Source organism: Odontesthes bonariensis, chromosome 21, assembly GCF_027942865.1.
Source record: "Odontesthes bonariensis isolate fOdoBon6 chromosome 21, fOdoBon6.hap1, whole genome shotgun sequence".
NCBI lineage: Eukaryota > Metazoa > Chordata > Actinopteri > Atheriniformes > Atherinopsidae > Odontesthes > Odontesthes bonariensis.
In genome coordinates, this window is record NC_134526.1 from 1,655,032 (window position 1) to 1,674,244 (window position 19,213).

General features: G+C 43.9%; 1 protein-coding gene across 1 annotated transcript; it reads left to right on the forward strand.

Annotated features, from left to right (window-relative positions):
- Positions 1–7,610: 7,610 nt before the first annotated feature.
- LOC142371844 (uncharacterized) lies at positions 7,611–19,009 on the forward strand. Its single transcript, XM_075454589.1, has 9 exons — positions 7,611–8,020; positions 8,105–8,425; positions 12,843–12,954; positions 13,309–13,387; positions 13,550–13,757; positions 13,905–14,832; positions 16,344–16,517; positions 17,132–17,178; positions 17,305–19,009. Exons 1-9 carry the CDS (start codon positions 7,996–7,998, stop codon positions 17,946–17,948), a joined length of 2,538 nt encoding a protein of 845 aa, XP_075310704.1. The 5' UTR covers positions 7,611–7,995; the 3' UTR covers positions 17,949–19,009.
- Positions 19,010–19,213: the final 204 nt, after the last annotated feature.

Sequence of the window (19,213 nt, forward strand, 5' to 3'; positions counted from 1 at the left end):
GCTCCCATCTTCAGGGAAAGCCTTTCATATTTCAGCAGGACAAAGTTAAACCACATCCTGCATCTATTCCAACAGCACGGCTTCGTAGTAGAAGAGTCCGGGTGCTGGACTGACCTGCCCACAGTCCAGATGTTTCACCACCTGAAAACATTTAAAATACAACAAAGAAGACCCAGGAATCCTCCATCAGACAGGAATGGGACAACATTCCTCTCCCAAAGGTCCAGCAGCTGGTCTCCTCAGTTCCAGATGTTTACAGATGTTGTTAAAAGAAGCGGGAATGCTCCATGGGAAACATGGACCTGTCTCAATTTTTACGAGACATGTTGATACCAATCTGACAGCAGACACCTTTGTCTCATTCTTTACGGACAAAGTGGCAGCTATAAGCAAACAGTTCACCAAACTGCCCACACCCGAACCTTGTGCCACAAACTCGGCATGCAGAAGTCCTACTGCATCCTTTTCTTCATTCACCCCTCTCACTGAGGGCTGTGTATCTAAACCTCTCACATGTAGCCGTCCTACTACATGCCCGCTGGACCTGCTCCTACTAATCTATTCCAATCCATCACTCCTACAGTAACTGCAGCGGTCACACATGAGATTAATACTTCACTGACATCGGACACATTTCCTACCACATTCAAACAAGCTCAAGAAACCTTCCCTCCCTCCAACTCATGTGGAGAACTATTGGCCGGTCTCTCTCCTCCTGTTTCTGTCTAAAACCATTGAAAGGTCTTGAAGTAAGTCACTGAGTACCTCTCACAACATAAACTCCTTGATTCAAACCAATCTGGGTTTAACAGCGGAGACTCCACTGAAACGGCTCTGTTGGCTATAACAGAAGCCTTAAAAGAAGCCAGAGCGACAGCTAAATCATCAGAACATATCCTGCTCTACTTCTGCATTTGACACCACAGCATCCTTCTGTCCATCCTCTCCAGCATGGGCATCACAGGGAGTGCACACTCCTGGTTTGAATCATATCACACTGTCATTCAAAGTGTCCTGGCTTGGTCACACTTCTGCAGCGCACCACCTCGCCACAGGGATCCCCCAAGGTTCAGTACCTGGACCTCTTCTCTTTGCCATATACACCTTCTCATATCAATGCTATGTTGACGATACCCAGCTCTATCTGTCATTCCCACCTGACGACCACACGTCTTGTGTCCCAAGATCTAAAAGTTATATAAATATGGCAGTGCAATGAAACTGACATAGTTATTCACAGTGTATTAACAATTTAAACAGATAAATAATAATAATAATTAGAAAATTTCTAAAGAAATTTTGATGGGTGCCAATCTACTGCCCGTCCAATCAATAAACCCTTTAATTCAGTTAAAGTTGACGGTCTCCTGTCACATATAAACTTTGAATGAGGTCTCTGTGATGTTGTATGGCTGAGTTATGAGGCCGTTATGAGCAGTTTTTGGCATTTGAGGTAAAAGGGCCTTCTATTTCTCTCCTTATGATCATGAGTTTTAATCCTGAGGCATATGCCTGGAACAAACCCTATAAAGTTGAGAGTCTGCTGTCATATATAACTTTGAATGAGGTCTCTGTGATGTCGTATGGCTGAGTTATGAGGCCTCCGAAACAGGGCAGTTTTTGGCATTTTTGGTTCGTTAAGTGCTTTTCAATCGATTTTCCCATTGAATTCTGGGCCTCTGCAAGGCCCAAAATTCACAAGACAGGTCTGCTGTAGACGGTTATGTCATTTTTTTATCAAGGTCCTGTTTAAAATACAGCTTTTATGCCATTTTAAAAATGCTTAAGTGCTTAAATCATTTTTACACATTGATTTTATCATTTTAGCCATTTATAATGGACGGAATGTCAGTTGGAGGGACGACTCACTGTGCTCAGAGGCAATTTGTGATAAATCTGTGTGGCAGAGGTCAATGATTGTGCCATTGTGTGAAAGAGGACAAAAATGCCTAAGGTTTGAGATAAAATTTGTCCAGATCGGGCAGATATTTCGGACTTGAGAGATATTTGTTTGAGGAATTGGTGAAGTCTCGAATTTAGAGTGAGCAGCAGAGTGGGAGAGATGCAGGAATTGACACTTTGTCTCCCTAAAACGTAAACTGGCGTTGTGTCAAAGCTGTATAAGATATATACAAACCCTTCGATTCAGTTAAAGCCGAGAGTCTCCTGTCACATATAAATTTTGAATGAGGTCTAAGCTATGCTGTATGGCTGAGTTATAAGGCCTCTGAAATAGGCCATTTTGAAGCTCGTTTTGGCCCAAAATGGGCAATTTTTGAATTTTCAATGCATTTTCCCATCCGCATTTTTCCGACTTTTTCCCATTTTGCCGGAATTCCTTTTGACTAATGAAAGCCAAACGAAATAGCACACCATTCCCGATCAATACGCACGCAGCGGTGTGCTTTTTATGTCGGTCGGAGTATCGCTGCCAGACTAGTAGCGTGCCGAACTTTAGGGCGGAAACGGAAGAATAAGAGTCTGGCACAGGAGTAAGATGTGTGTGTAATGCCTTCGGCATTGGCACCCATAAATAAATAACAATCCTTTTTTTTTTTAAAGCGCCTTTCTTAACACTCAAGGACACTTCACAACACATTAAAAACACAATAAATAGGATAATACAAGTTAAAAAGAGCAATGAGGCTAGAGGGAGAATGCAGCTTTAAACAGATGGGTTTTGAGTTTTGATTTGAAGAGTGATAAAGAGTCAATGCTGCGGATGTCTGGTGAGAGTGAGTGAAGCTCTGCTTCCCAACCCTGTTGGTGCTGAGAGGGCACAGAGAGGTGGAGGGAGGAGGAAGACCTGAGGGAGCGAGAGGGGATGACAATGGAGAGGAGATCAAACAAATATGGGGGGGCAGGTTGTGGATGTCCTTGAATGTGTAAAGTAGGGTTTTAAAAGTAATTCTGAATTTGAACGGGAGCCAGTGAAGCTGCTGGAGAACAGGGGTGATATGGTGAAAGGAGGGGGTTCCGGAGGTGATGCGGGCTGCAGAGTTTTGGACCAGTTGAAGCTTATGAAGGGATTTGTGAGGGACACCGATAAGGAGTGAGCTACTGTAGTCCAGGGGTGTCAAACTCATTTTCACCTAGGGCCACATCAGCATAATCGTTGCCCTCAAAGGGCCAGATGTAACTTATAAATGTAACTACACCTTAATGTTAAATAGCTCTGAATTTATCACTTATTCAAGTTACAAATATTACATATATATTTACATAGATGTAAAAAAATATATATATATATATATGTTTGCTTGTTGCTCTGTTATTATATCACGAATCCTTTTAATTTGTCAGGTTATGAAACCCACATCAACTCCATCAATTAATGATCAAACTATCCAAGTGAATAAAGAAAAATAACATCAAACACAACTTATGACATTTACTTTGTTCAAAACTTGAAATATCAAACAAAGCTAGCTTTTACTGCTGTATTGTTTCCGGTTGTGGCTTTCGCGAACACATTCTGCTACGATCGCAGTTTGCCTTTTAATTCTTGGACGTATTCGCCTTCTGATCTTTCTTGAAACAGAAAAAAATTGATGCAGATGGAAGGGCATCCACATCAATTTTTGGGATCATTATTTGTAGTTCTCAATTCCACTTGTTGGGAAAATCGCATCGATTTGGAAACATTGCAGTCCAGTGGTATCACTTCGCGCGTAACATAATCGGCATGCATTGTGGGAAATGTAGTTTTTGGTCACTGCACGTGTTTGACTTATTTATTATTAGACAATCAGACCTTTTAAGCTCTTGCGGGCCACATAAAATGACGTGGCGGGCCACATTTGGCCCGCGGGCCTTGAGTTTGACACATATGCTGTAGTCGATGCGGGAGGTGACGAGGCTGTGGACCAGGAATAGCAGTGGTGTGAGGAGTGAGAGAGGGGCGGAGACCATTAATATTACGTAAATGGAAACATGCAGACCGGGTAATGTTATTGATGTGGGAGTGGAACCCAGACTCATAACCTGAGGGGAGGGGGACACTGTGGAGCTGTCTATGTAGATGTGGACTGCAGTGGTGAGCTGTCGAACAGAAAAGATGGTGAATGTTAGGAAGGTTTTCCTGAAGCGTTCATTGTAGAAGCAGAACTGAATCAGTCTGTTGGAGAGTGACCTCCGCTGTGTCTGTAGAGTTTCATGGAGAGGATGTGATGGATTGTCCATCACGGAGAGGCCATCATTGGCCAAGTGGAGGTAGGGCTGTGGCTCTGTATGCAGCTTTAACATGTGCATACAGAAGGTCCAGTGTTTTATTTCCTCTTGTGGTGCAGTTAACAAGCTGATGAAAAGTGGGAAGAGTAGAGTCCAAACTTGCGTGGTTGAAATCTCCAGTAATAACTATGATGGCCTCCGGGTGTCTAGACTGTAGCTGAGCAATGTTACTGCTTCGTCAATTGATGGTGGAACATAAACACCAACAAGTATAGCAGAGAAGAACTCTCTGGAAGTAGTACGGACGCACACTCGAGGCAAAAGCAAAGATGTTCCTTAACCTTAACATGTTTGGGATTACGCCATCATTGATTCATAAATACAGCAATCCCTCCACCTTTCCACTTACCGCTCCTCCAACCGTCCCTGTCTGCTTGCAGCGTCCTGAAGCCGGTCGGTGAAACAGTGGTCTGTGAGGTCCACCTGCAGCCATGTCTTTGGAAAGCACTCACTGTCCTCCCTCTGAGTCTCTATCGGTGCCCACAACTCGTCCATCTTAACTGACAACGACCTCACGTTTCCCACGATGACTGAGGGAACTCAGGATTTAAATCTCCTTCAACTCTTTTTACTTTTTCTCCAGCTCTGCATCCACGGCGTCTCCGTCTGGTACCCTCTGGAACCACCAGTCTCACTTTAGGGCTGCCGGGCAGGGAAGGTGTTTTGGAGAGCGCTAAAAGCTGGTGGCATGTGTATGTAAACACTGCTCCACAGGAGGCAGCGTGGAGGGCCGAGAGGACACAGTATAGTCGGTAACGCAAGAGGCAAAGCCAGACGCAAGAAGAAACGCAAGCCCTTGCGTGGTTGCAAGCCCCCTCTTGCGTGCTTCTGTGTGTCACCTCAATTTTCTAAACTTCACGCAACGTGAAAAAAAAAAAAAAGACGCAAGCCACTATCTACAACCTCCTGTCCTGGCGGTGAATTGCCAAGCAGCACACGCAAGCACCGGCAAAGCTAAATAAGCATAAACGTCTCGAGCCATTAACACACGCGCAAGAAGAAAGCGCAAGGGCAGTTAAAAGAAGTATAACTCGGCCTTAAGAGTTCAGAGGCTGCAAGGCGATGAAAGTGCAGATTAAACAGCAAAACAGCAAATAGACATTTTAAAAAGACACTAAAGTGCACGAAGAACACCTCAAAGTAACAAAAGCTCTGCTGCAACAGGCTTCATCATGAAAGAATGGATGATCAGCTGTGTCAGAGGCAGCAGGGAAATCCAACAGCATCAAAACTGAAGTTTGCTATTAATCACAGTTAGAATAATTCAGTGCTTTGAGTTGAGCTCTTTCTGTTCAGTGGTTGACTCTAAACCTGATTAGATAGTAAATTTTTAGTTTGTGCAGATGTTGTACTGTTTGTGTAGAACATCATTATTACAATTTTAATAACTACACTGAAGTATTTAAGCATTAAAAAAAACACAGAAGAGTGTTTGTTTGTTCACTCTGAGCATCATGAGAAGGGTTAATGTCTTCAGATGTCAGCATCTGACTTTAACCGAGTCTGAGCGGTCCAACGACATATTTTCACACTGAAGAGATGAAGGTGTGGCTGTCTTACAGATCTCATAGTTGGATAAACAATGTTTAGACTTTACTAAATCATCCTGTAACTTCAGTTATTCTGTAACTTTCCTCTATTTACTGTTAAATGAAACTAGCTGCTGAATTTAAGCTCAAATAACCTATGAGGCAGATTAGCTTGAAAGCTCTCAGCATTACATCATGTAATGATGTGATGTGTGCTAATCAGATCAACTCCCAGCTGTAACACCAACTGATGAAAATAAATCAGCCTGCTTTCTTTTTGGCCTTGTCTCACATTGAAACAGAACTTGACTCTGTTAGTTTCCTCATCTGTTTTACTCTGATTTATAATATCTTCAGATCAGAGTTTGTTGTTCAGGAACTTGGAGGTGTGTTTAACATGAACTCCACTGCTCAGACAGGTTCTATCTGTCCCGCCTCCATCACAGGTGAACTCGGCTCTGACTGGTTCCAGGAAGCAGCTCACCTGTGTCTCAGTCTGTCGAGTGGAGAGTCTTCTTCTTCTTCAGCTCTGAACAATCTGTAAGTTCAAACTTTCCTCTTTGTTTCTGCTCTGTGATGTTGGAGAACATGTTCACTTCTTATTTCAGAACAAACTTTGATCAGTTTGTGGTTGAAGACAAATTTACATGATTATCAGATTATTGATTAACTGGAATCAATCAACATGATGATCAGATTATATGTTTATGTTTCATGTTTTTATTTTATTTAAGTTAAAATATATTTATCACATAAATGTCCAGAAAAATAGCCGTAAAATCTCAAACACCCCGAGGTGGATCGTATCATTTTCTAACAGGTTTGGTGATTATTATCTTAAAGGAGAGAGATGTGTCATGTACAGATATGTAAGGCGCCCATTTTATAGTCACATTGTAATGGGAGCAGACATAACACTGAGGCTGTCATAAAGCTGTTATAACAGGTCAGCCATCTTGGCTGTGCCCTTATAAGGAGGATCAGCTGTGTCATTAGTTGCTATGGAGACAGCTGTGTGTGTAAGAGCAGAGGAGCTCTCACTATGGCTCCGACTGACAGGGAGACCTTGGTGCTCAATACTGAAATGTTTGCCTCGAACAAACAGTCGTTGTTCGAAAACTATAAGTTATATCTGAAAAATTCTTCAACTGTGAGCGCCAGAAGGGACGGCAGAAGCCACTGGTGTATTTTTATTATGCTCCTATGTATGGTATTTTTTTAATGGCAGTTTTAAAAGCAGCCTTTACATTGATTTTATAAGGAGATGAGGCGACCTGGTTATAATGGCCGTCAATGGCAGCCCGAGTGGTCGCTCTCTGCGCTCAGAGGGGATTTGAGAGAAAACCGTGAGGCCAAGCACAATGAGGGTGACTTTGGGTGAAAGAAGACAAAAATACCTGCATTTTGAAGTATAATTTATCTGGGTGCAGCAGACATTTTGGACATGAGAGAAGTCTGTTTGAGTGATTTTGGTATTAATTTCAAGCTGGTAAAAACAGAGTGTGAGACCCCAGGACAGCAGAGTGAGAGGAGTCCTGATTTTTCCTAAAAGTTAAACTGCTGTTGTGTCAAAGCTTTACAATATATCAGCAAACCCTTTAGTTCAGTTAAAGTTGAGTCTTTCCTGACCAGTTTAAACTTTGAATGATGTCTCTGTGATGAAGTATGGCTGAGTTATGAGGCCTCCAAATGGGGCTATTTTATCCCATTATACATGAATTTTAATGCATTTCCAAGTTTTGATTTTGATTTAATTTCAGCTCCTTTTTCTCAGTATTTAGACTTTTGATCAGCTTTATTAAAAGCCTCACACAGCTCAGATCTAACATCTGTCTCTGTTTGTATTTGCTGTTAAAAAGTCCTCTGAAAACTAAACTGACAGAATCCTTCATCATCGTCATCGGGACCATGAGGTGTGTGCTGGGCTGTAGCTCCATGCCTCCCTCTAGTGGACAGGTGGTGGAAGTACAGCAGCTGATGGCAGCTTCCTCTGCCTCAGCACTCCTGTCTGACTGCATTCAGCTGACACTGATATGAAACAGAGAATCAGAGCCAATCAGAGGAGGAGCAGCTGATCTTTTTACAGCACAGATGATGGAAAAGAGGATGTGAGTTGATGTGCAGATGAATGATGTGTGTTTCCTCTGCAGATGAAGGTAGAAAGTGTGTGTGAGCTGATGTGAGTTCAGCAGCATGGATCAGTGTGAGGACACTAAAACCTCTCTGTGTGGGGAACATGAGAGCCGGAGCAAAGCTCAGAGGTGAGGTGACCATCTCTAACTGTCCATGACTCTTCTCCATGTCAGAGCTCAGCACTCACATCACCAAACCGCCTTTATTCACAGGAACCAACCTGAACCTGAACCTGAACCTGAACCTGAACCTGGACCTAAACCTGAACCTGAACCTGAACCTGGATCTGCACCTGAACCTGAACCTGAACCTGAACCTGAACCTGAACCTGAACCTGCACCTGCACCTGAACCTGAACCTGAACCTGAACCTGAACCTGGACCTGGACCTGGACCTGGACCTGAACCTGAACCTGAACCTGAACCTGAACCTGAACCTGAACCTGAACCTGAACCCAGCTGTGTCTCCTTTAAGAGCGACAGGTCCAAGGAAAAGTTTATTTATTTCCAACATGATGTTCCATCAGACAAACAGTGAGTATCTGTCAGTGTTCAGTGGAGGCTGCATCATGTTTCAGATGAATTGTTTCAGACTTGGATCAGTTCTTGATTTCTCTGATAAGATTAATTAGCTGCATCATGTGTGTAATGTGATGTTTACTTTAGTCTTTCTTCTCTTTATTGAAACAAAATGTATTTTTCAGGAGATTTTCAGGAGACGGAGATGATTAGTTTAGGTCAGAGAGTGAGAGATTTATCCAGGTGATAGTATTGGTTGGCTCTGAGTGAGTCCAGGAGGGGTTCCAGTGTGGAGGGGAGGAGGCTGGCTGTGGTGGCTCTGAGTCGGCGGTGGGACGAGCAGGCAGGTTGGTGTCTTGGAATCCACAAAGAATGCTGAGACGTTAGTTTAGGAATCCAGAGCGAGGAGAACAATGAGGGAAACGGCAGCGGGAACACCGGAAAGCAAAGGAAAGTTACTCTGAGGTGATATTCCTGAGGAAGCACAGGAATCGGCCTAATTACCACTGAATGTGGTGAGACAGTCTGGTGAGGGCGGGTTGCTCCTGTAGATCCTGAAGAAGGTGTCTGGATGAGGGCAGATGAGGAACAGGTGTGAGAGCAGGAGCGAACCAGACTCCACCCGGGCTTCCTGGAAACCTGCTCAGCCCCACCTGAGACCCAGAAACACGTAAAACACCACAGCCGAGCACGATGGTGACACTGATGAGATTAATTAGCTGCATCATGTGTGAAAAGTGATGTTTACTTTCAGCTCTTTATTGAAACTAAGTGTAGTTTTCAGTAGATTTATCACATTTATTACAGATAGAAACATCAGTTAGAGGCCTTAAAATGCATCTGGGAAGAAAGAGATGTATGGTAAATGAAGGGCAGTGTGGCCGTATTGATCAGTACTTTTTAGGTAGAAAGAGGTTGAAAAGGTAATCAGACGTGCAAAGGCTTTGTCAGCCCCAGGGCCAAATGGAGTCCCCTACCGGGTTTATCAAAGTGCACCTGATATCCTAAAGTTTCTGTGGAGGCAATTAAGAATAGTTTGGGAGAAACAGGTTATTCCTAGAGCATGGCGTAGGGCAGGAGGCGTTCTTATTCCCTTATAAACCTAACCCTAAGGAGAAAGAGTCCTCGGACCTGAGTCGGTTCCGGATGATCTCTCTCCTAAATGTAGAGGGGAATATTTTCTTTAGTTTAGTTGCACAGAGATTCGCTAGTTATTTAGAAACGAATAGCTTAATAGATACTACCGTACAGAAGGCAGGAATACCAGGTTTCGCAGGGTGTTTAGAGCACACTAGCATGATTTGGCATCAGATTCAGACAGCCAAGATTGAGAAAAAATACTTTTATGTTATATTTCTGGATCTAGCAAATGCATTTGGTTCAGTGACACATAGCCTTATTTGGAAAGTGTTTGAGTATTTTAGAGTGCCTGAAGTAGTTGTTAACTTAGTAAGAGCATATTTTCAGGATACTAGACTGTGCCTAAGTACAGCAGGTTTCACAACAGGTTAGAAATAGGCATTATGTCAGGGTGTACGATTTCTCCATTAGCATTTACAATGGCGATGGAGATAATTATTAGCGCTTCCAAGTGGGTTGTAGGTGGAGAGAGACGTCAGGATGATATGCGCCTTACACCAATTAGAGCATACATGGATGATATGACGTTAGTGACTACAACAGTGCCATGTATGAAGAGAATACTGGAGAGACTTAATAAAAATCTAAAGTGGGCTGGGATGAAAATCAAACCTACTAAGTCTAGAAGTATCTCAATAAGTAGAGGGAAATGAAGTGATAGAAAGTTTGTAATAGATGAAGAAAACATTCCAATAATTAGGGAAAAGGCAGTAAAGAGTTTAGGCAGGTGGTACCAGGCAGACATGAATGATGGAGAGCAGGCAGTGCAGTTAGAGAAAGATGTTGCTGAGGGACTGGATAGAATAGATAAATCAGAGCTTCCAGGAAAGTTGAAGCTGTGGTGTCTGCAGTTTGGATTGTTTCCTAGGTTGATGTGGCCACTGTCTGTGTATGAGATTCCATTATCTGTTGCAGAAAAAATGGAAAGATTAGTTAGTTTTTATATGAGGAAGTGGCTAGGTGTTCCTAGATGCTTAAGTACTGTGGCACTGTATGGGAAAGGCATGCTCCAGCTCCCAGTATCTAGTCTAGTAGAGGAGTTTAAATGTACTAAAGTTAGGACAGAGCTCCTGTTAGCTGGGTTGTAAAGATGTGGTAGTTAGTAAGGTGGTTCCAAATCCAACCAAGGGGAGGAAGTGGAAACCAAGAACGGCAGCTCAGGAGGCAGAAGCAACTCTTAGACATGCAGAGATTGTGGGTAATGTGCAAATAGGTCGGGGAGGCTTGGGGCTTGGCCCAGGCAAACCGGTGGAGTAGAGCAGGTCCCAAGAAGAAGAGAAAGCTAGTTGTTGAGCAGGTTCGTAGACGGGATGAAATTTTAAGGGATGCAAAGACAGTGGCTCAGGCTAAGCAGGGACAGTGGTTGAAATGGGAAGGTGTGTGTTTTAACTTTTGGAAGGACTGTGAACTCGTTGATTAATCCAGAATAAGTAAGTCACATTTTTCTTGTTTACCAGGCTGCTTTTTTCTATATTTTGACTGCTAAATAGTCTTAATGTTGGTTTAGATTCACTGTATGATAACAGCCCCCATTGAAACTAGTTTCAGCCAAAAGTGGCCAATTTGCCTGTTAATCAGTGGGAGAGGTCTGCATGACTTAAGTTCTTTTTAGTCATTTCAGGTAGTGTGTTTGCTCAGTGTGTGTTTTTAACTTTTGGAGGGACTGTGAACTCCTTGATTCATCCAGAATAAGTAAGTAACATTTTTCAGTGTACCAGGTTTTTTTTTTCTATTTTTTTGACTGCTAAGTAGGCTTGCTGCTGGTTTATTTTCACTGTGTGATAACAGCCCCCATTGAAACTAGTTTCAACAAAGAGTGGCCAGTTTGCCTGTTTCTCTGGTATTTGCCTAATTTTGATTCTTCTCAACCTGCTTCAGAATGGCAAGTCATGTGCATGTCCAAAAAGGTCCGTAAAAGCACCATAAACGTCCGTTTTCAAAATCATCAACTCACCGGAGTGGTTACTGGTTTGCACTGGTAATCCATATCAAATTTCGTTGCGAAAAGTTGCTTCTGTCGTGTTTTATTTGGCAGCTCGTTCATGCTCGAACTATTTTCTTAGCGGTGGCGGAGTAATATCAACCAACATCCAGTACAAAATGTCAAATAAAACACGACAGAAGCAACTTTTCGCAACGAAATTTGATATGGATTACCAGTGCACATCCTTGGTCTAAGGTGAAAAGAGTTGCAATTCAGTTTGTTCAAGAGGGGGAGAAAGTTAAAAAGATGATAAGGAGGCACGGCAGCTTGGAGGATGCTTGTGATTGGGAGATGCAGGTAGATTTAGGAAATAAGCTTGTTGTTCCCCAGGAGATAGCCTCTACAAATCTAAGGCCTGATATAGTCTTGTGGTCTAAGAGTAGAATAAGAGTCTATTTCATAGAGCTGACTGTTCCTTGGGAGGAATTAGTAGCAGAAGCATATGAAAGGAAAAAGCTTAGATATGTGGAGTTGGGGGCAGAAGCAGAGCAGCGAGGATGGAAGGTTAGAATCTGTCCAGTGGAAGTAGGATGTAGAGGATTTGTTGCAAAGTCTGTTGTCTCATTGTTGAGGGAGCTGGGTGTAAGTGGACAGAGTGTGAGGGAAATAGTGAAGGAAGTGTCAGATGAGGCAGTAAAGTCCAGTCAGTGGGTTTGGATTAGAAGGAGCAATAGCAGCTGGGGGCCCAGCAGGGGGAGCACTTAGGCGGCCATTTTGGGTGAGTTGGCTTGGAGTGAGTTGTATGGCTTTGTTTTGCTGGCATTTTTAGTGATTGTAGGACTGTTTAGGTGAGTTTGTCTGCTGAATCTGCTGGTGTGTTTTGTCCTGCCTCCACCTCTGGCACCCTCTATACTTTCATTACCCCCTACCCGAACCAGGGTTTGAATCCCCACCCGCTGTGACTGGTGTGCAGTTGGTGAGAGGCTGAGGTAGCTTGTGGCTGTGGAAAAAAAAGATGGTTGTTGTGGTGTGAGGAGCAGTGTTGACTGGCATTGGGGTGGTGACTCTGGGACGCCAGGGGTCATTGTTGAGCCTCCTGGAGGTGTCGTGGGCCCAACTAGACGAAACACTGATGAAAGGAGGTTCCCACCTGATGAACCCAATGACATGTTGGTCAGCACTGCTCACTGATCTATATTATAGGGAATTATTCACTGAGTCTGGTCCATTTTTCTTTAGCACAAGTTTCTTGTGTTTACCTTAAAATAAATTCAAAATAAATAACTTTCTGTCACATTTTTACTTTTTAATCCAAACTGAATTTTAATGAACATGTAAATATAAATTAAACAAATGTTTTTTTTCCAGTTAGCAGCTATCAGAGACCTGAACCTGAACCCAGCTGTGTGTCCATGCAGAGCGACAGGTCAAAGGGTCGTCTTATTAACTTTAAATCAGACCAACGTTCCCGGTCTCAGAGGTGAGCGAGAGGTGGTTCTTTTTAATTCTTAGATAGACGATCTGTCCAGACCAATGAAAGCTTGTTTAACTGGGAGCATGGTTGATAATCTACAGCTGAATCATGATGATGTTCATTCACCCTTTCACCACTTACCACTTCATCTGACATCAGCTTCCTGCCACTGTTAGAAACACACTGAGCTCTTATCTTCTGGAACACAGATGCTGATGATGTGCAGCTTCAGAGTTAATCAGCTGCTTTATGGCTGCGTTCACTGCTCACATCCACACATCCCTTCATGGACCTTCACCTTGTGTTGCTCTCTGTGTGGACAGACACAATGTGAGCTCATTCTTCATGATTCCTCCACAGAGTGGACCAGCAGAGCTCAGAGGGTCCCAGTGGTCCGTCTGCCCAGCAGCATCAAACACAGCTGGACTCCATATTTATGGTCTGTACAGGTACAACAACTACTTTCCCATCTGTTCTGCTCACAGCCATCTCCATGCTGCACTCTGTAGACCAGCGGGTTGTCAGTGTGTCCAACATGGATCTGATGTTTGGCTCCATGGTTTCAGTCTGATTGGCTCATTCATATAGTTTTCTGTTCCAGCTGCTGGAGGACAACATGCTCACTTTTGTGAAGGAGGAGCTGAAGAAGATGCAGAAGGCTCTGAGTCCAGATTACCCAGAATGCTTAGAGAGTCAGAGGGAGGGTGAGGATGAAGAGCAGAGGAGCAGCAGAGAGGCGTTAGTGAAGATCACAGTTCACTTCCTGAGGAGAATGAAGCAGGAGGAGCTGGCTGACCGTCTGCAGAGCAGTAAGAGGATTTCTCTAAAGGTTTAACCTGCTGGATAAATGACACATTTACTGATGTCTCAGCACACAGAACAGCAGATGTTCAGATACTCATTCTGTACAGGGTTGAAATGTCTGTTTATTGATGTTATTTCTTGTCTTCATTCAGAACTTTGTGGACGTAAAGTTAAATGTGCTCTGAAGAAGAAGTTCCAGTGTGTGTTTGAGGGGATTCCTAAAGCAGGAAAGCCAACCCTTCTGAATCAGATCTACACAGAGCTCTACATCACAGAGGGAGGGAGCGGAGAGGTCAATGATGAACATGAGGTCAGACAGATTGAAGCAGCATCCAGGAAAGCAGGCAGAGCAGAAACATCCATCAGACAGGAAGACATCTTTAAAGGCCCACCTGGAAGAGATGAACCAATCAGAACAGTGCTGACAAAGGGAGTGGCTGGCATTGGGAAAACAGTCATAACACAGAAGTTCACTCTGGACTGGGCTGAAGGCAAAGCCAACCAGGACATCCACTTCATGTTTCCATTCACTTTCAGAGAGCTGAATGTGCTGAGAGAGAGAAAGTTCAGCTTGGTGGAGCTTGTTCATCACATTAAATCATTCAAAGACAAAAAAGACCTAAAATATCTCCATCAGATTGCTGTGAACAAGGCCTTAGAGAGTCCAAATGGACACCTGGACCTGTTCCTCCGCTTCCTCCTGGGTCTTTCCCTGCAGACCAATCAGAGGCTCCTACGAGGCCTGCTGACACAGACAGGAAGTAGCTCACAGACCAATCAGGAAACAGTTGATTACATCAAGGAGAAGATCAGTGAGGATCTGTCTGCAGAGAGAAGCATCAATCTGTTCCACTGTCTGAATGAACTGAATGATCGTTCTCTGATGGAGGAGATCACAAAGGCCCTGAGTTCAGGAAGTCTCTCCACAGATAAACTGTCTCCTGCTCAGTGGTCAGCTCTGGTCTTCATCTTACTGTCATCAGGAAAACATCTGGATGTGTTTGACCTGAAGAAATACTCTGCTTCAGAGGAGGCTCTTCTGAGGCTGCTGCCAGTGGTCAAAGCCTCCAACAAAGCTGTGTGAGTCCAGAGATGAATATGTTTTAAATGCTCTGTTTACTTGTTAAAAGGAGAGAAAATAACTGAGTTATTTCTCAGATAATTTCAGTTTGTAGATAACACAGATTCACAGCAAACAGTTCCATCAGATCAGTTTACATCAAGAAAAAAGAAACACGCTGCAAGAATGTAGAAAATCTTTATAATATATAACTAGAAAATTTCTGAAGAAATTTTGATGGGTACCAATCTACTGCCCGCCCTATCAACAAACCCTTTAGTTCAGTTAAAGATGAGAGTCTCCTCTCACATAAAACCTTTGAATGAGGAAAGTAAAAGTCATATCCGAATAATGGTTGAACCATCAGCGCCCCAAGAGACGGCAGAAGCCAGCGGTGTAATTTTCATTCGGCTACTATGTGTGGCTGTTTTTTATGGCAGTTTTAAAATAATTTTTCACCTGAATTTTATGATTTTAGGCGTTTATAATGGAAATGGGGAGGCAACCTGTGGGCTCAGAGGCCATTTGTAAGAAATATGTGTGGCAGAGCTCAATGAGTGTGACTTTGGGTGAAAGAGGACAAAAATGCCTACGTTTTGAAGTAAAATTTGTCCTGATCGGGCAGATATTTTGGACATGAGAGACATTTGTTCGAGGATTTGGTGCAGTATCGAAATTAGAGTGAGCAGTAGAGTGGGAGAGACACCTCGGCCGAGATGTAGTCTTCCTAAAACGTAAACTGCCGTTGTGTCAAAGCTGTATAATGTATCAACAAACCCTTTAGTTCAGTTAAAGCCCAGAGTCTCCTGTAACATATAAACTTTGAATGAGGTCTGTGCGATGCTGTATAGCTGAGTTATAAGGCCTCTAAAATAGGATAGGTTTTTAATTTCCAATGCATTTTCCCATCCACAACTTTCCCAGTTTTTCCCATTTTGCCGGAATTCCTTTCGACTAATGAGAGCCAAACGTAATAGCACACCGATCGAGGTCGTTGCGCAGCGTTGTGCTTTTTATGCCGGTCGGACCGTCAAAATATAGGGCGGAAACGGAAAAATAATATTAAGTATACACGAGAGTAATATGTGTCTAATACCTTCGGCATCGGCACCCATAATTAGCATAAATGTAATCATTATTTATTAATTCAACCATCTTTAACTTGAATAATGAATAACTACATAACTTACTTCTCTTCCTGTTATTCCCTCCTCAGACTGAGCGGCTGTAACCTCTCAGAGAGAAGCTGTGCAGCTCTGTCCTCAGCTCTCAGCTCCCAGTCCTCCAGCCTGACAGAACTGGACCTGAGTAACAACAACCTGCAGGATTCAGGGCTGAAGCAGCTGTCTGTTGGACTGCAGAGTCCAAACTGTAACCTGGAAGCTCTCAGGTCAGGATTCATTCAACTGTTCAGCTGCTGATCATTTTAATTCTGCTTTACAGTCATGGATGAACAGCTGACCTGTTCAGGATGCTGTCTGCTGTTGGAGTCTTTTCTCTCAGTTTCTGCCGTTTGTGTTGTTTCCTGCAGCCTGTCAGGCTGTCTGATCACAGAGGAAGGCTGTGCTTCTCTGGTCTCAGCTCTGACCTCCAACCCCTCCCATCTGAGAGAGCTGGACCTGAGCTACAACCATCCAGGAGACTCAGCAGTGAAGCAGCTCTCAGCTGGACTGGAGGATCCACAGTGGAGGCTGGACACTCTCAGGTATGGAGAGCTCTGCTGCAGCATCACACAATGTCTGATGGAGGAGGAAGACAATCATCTGCAGACCAGTCATCCTCCACAGTTCTACAGCATAGCAACACCACCCCCCTAACAAGCAGATTTCCACAGAGGGACAGCACTGAAACAGCTTAGGAAGGGCCCAAAGGATCCTTTGCTCAAGTCCTGGTACCAGACGCTCCAGGACACCTTCAGGTGTTCTTTGACCACGCCTGGATAGGTCGGAGCTCTTTTGACAGGATGAAGAGAGCAAACTCTATATTAGGCAGGTGGTCATAATGTTATGGCTGATCGGTGTATAAATATGTCAGACACAGTTATGGAACATCAGTCCCAGAAAGAAGTTTCTGACTAATTTTCATGTTATTTTTCTGTCATTTTTTCTGTTTCTCATTATATCATGAACACAGAAACATGGTGACTTTATTCATCCAGTTAAAGGGACATTTCTGTGTTTCTGAAGTGGGGCTGTGTGAAGTCCTCATGAGCAGCCAGCATCTCTCTCAGTGTAGAACAATGTGTGTGTGAGAACCATGTAATGTCCATGTTTGATGCTGAAAGAGACGGTGCTGCTCTGACCCCCCTCCTCCTTTCAGGGTGGAGCCTGCTGGAGAACGATGGCTGACACCAGGGCTGAGGAAGTGTGAGTGTGTTCTTCATCTGATTCATGACATCCAGCCATCTTCACACTGTCACATCACTCATTGATCAAAGTGAACAGATGATGGATCAATAACTGCAGCTGGACTGTGTTTGTTCTCTCCATCAGATTCCTGCCAACTCACAATCGACACAAACACAGTGAACAGGAGACTGAAACTGTCTGACAACAACAGGAGGGTGACATATGTGGAGGAGGTTCAGTCATATCCTGATCATCCAGACAGGTTTGATGTCTGGCCTGAGCTGCTGTGTAGAAATGTTCTGACTGGTCGCTGTTACTGGGAGGTCGAGTGGAGAGGAGGAGTTTATATATCAGTGAGTTACAGAGGAATCAACAGGAGAGGAGGCAGAGACTGTGTGTTTGGAGGGAACGATCAGTCCTGGAGTCTGAGCTGCTCTGATCAGTTTGGTTACTCTGTCTGGCACAATGACAGAGGAACACACATAACTTCCTCCTCCTCCTCCTCCTCCTCCTCCTCCTCCTCCTCCTCCTCCTCCTCCTCCTCCTCCTCCTCCTCCTCCTCCTCCTCCTCCTCCTCCTCCTCCTCCTCCTCCTCCTCCTCCTCCTCTGTCTGTAACAGAGCAGCAGTGTATGTGGACCGTCCTGCTGGCACTCTGTCCTTCTACAGAGTCTCCTCTGACACACTGATCCACCTCCACACCTTCAGCACCACATTCACTGGGGAACCTCTGCATCCTGGATTTGGGCTCTGGTTAGGTTTACCTGGTTCCTGGTTTTCTCTGTGCTGAGTATACAGAGTGTCCTCCTGTCAGAGAATCCCTGCTGAACAGATAGTTCAGTCTGTTCATGTCTGTCTCTTTCACTCAGAAACACCTTTTCAGATTCATGGATTCAGTCAGTTTCTGTTTGAAACTCTTCTGAATGATTCCTTGGAAACTTCTTCCTCTTCCGGTCCTTTAAAGATGGAAGCTGCCATTCTTCCAGGATGTTGTTTTTCTGTGTGTTTCCAGTCAAAGCTTCACACTGAGTATCAGCAGGTTGTGTTTCTCTGCAGCTCACTTCAGCTGAGCCCATTCAGCTGATGTCAGCTGCAGTTAGTTTGCTGCACATGTGACAAACTGTGACATCAGAGAGGAATCACTGAGCTGCATCAGCCCAGATGAATTCCAACCTGCTGACAGATCTTCACTGATTCTGCTGCAATGAGCAGAAGTCTGGTGAGCAGCCGGGGTTCATCCTGATGATGTGCCATTATAGACTGAATTATTGATTTAGCATCTCAGACATTTGACCTTTTGGCTCTTTTTCCAGCTCAATGTTCATTTCTTTAGTTCTGTCTCTCTAAATGTTCGACTTCGGTTTAAAAAAGTAGACGTTTAAAAATCCTCAATAAATATTTTCAAAAATCATTCTGCTGTTATTTTCTGTTTTATATTACATTTGTTTTGGTGTCTATAAAACATTTTTTCAATGATTTTAGAGTTTTTCCATCCAGAGAACAAGATCCAGAGATACTGAAACTCCTCCCCCTGAGGCAGAGACTCACCCCCGACCCGGAGGGAGCGCTCCACCTTCTTCTGGTTCAGAACCGTGGCCTCAGATCTGGGAGAGCTGACCTTCATCCCGGCTGCTTCACACTCAGCTGTGAACCGCTCCAGAGCAGCTGAAGCTCATGGCTTGAAGAAGCCAACAGAACCACATCATCTGCAAACAGCAGAGATGTAACCCTCAGGTTCCCAAAGCAGACGCCCTCCTCTCCCCGACGACACCTCCAGATCCTGTTCATGAAAACAAAAAAAGGATCGGTGACGAGGGGCAGAACTGTCCAACATGCTCCATAAACCAGAACCACTTTGGACCAAGAATGTGGACACAGGTCTGACTTTGGTTCTACAGGGACTGGGAGCTTGTAAAAGCCGTTCCATTAGCCCATACTCCCTCAGCACCCTCATAGTATCCCTGGGTAACACGGTTATAAGCCTTTTCCGAGTCTATAAAACATATGTAGACCTGATGGTCAAACTCCCAAGACCCCCTCAGGGCTAAATAAAGA

Coding starts and splice junctions, on each gene's coding strand:
- LOC142371844 (XM_075454589.1), top strand. CDS start 7,996: ATGAGAGCCGGAGCAAAGCTCAGAG. Junction 8,021..8,104: donor AGCCGGAGCAAAGCTCAGAG/GTGAGGTGACCA, acceptor CTTTATTCACAG/GAACCAACCTGAACCTGAAC. Junction 13,758..13,904: donor GGCTGACCGTCTGCAGAGCA/GTAAGAGGATTT, acceptor GTCTTCATTCAG/AACTTTGTGGACGTAAAGTT.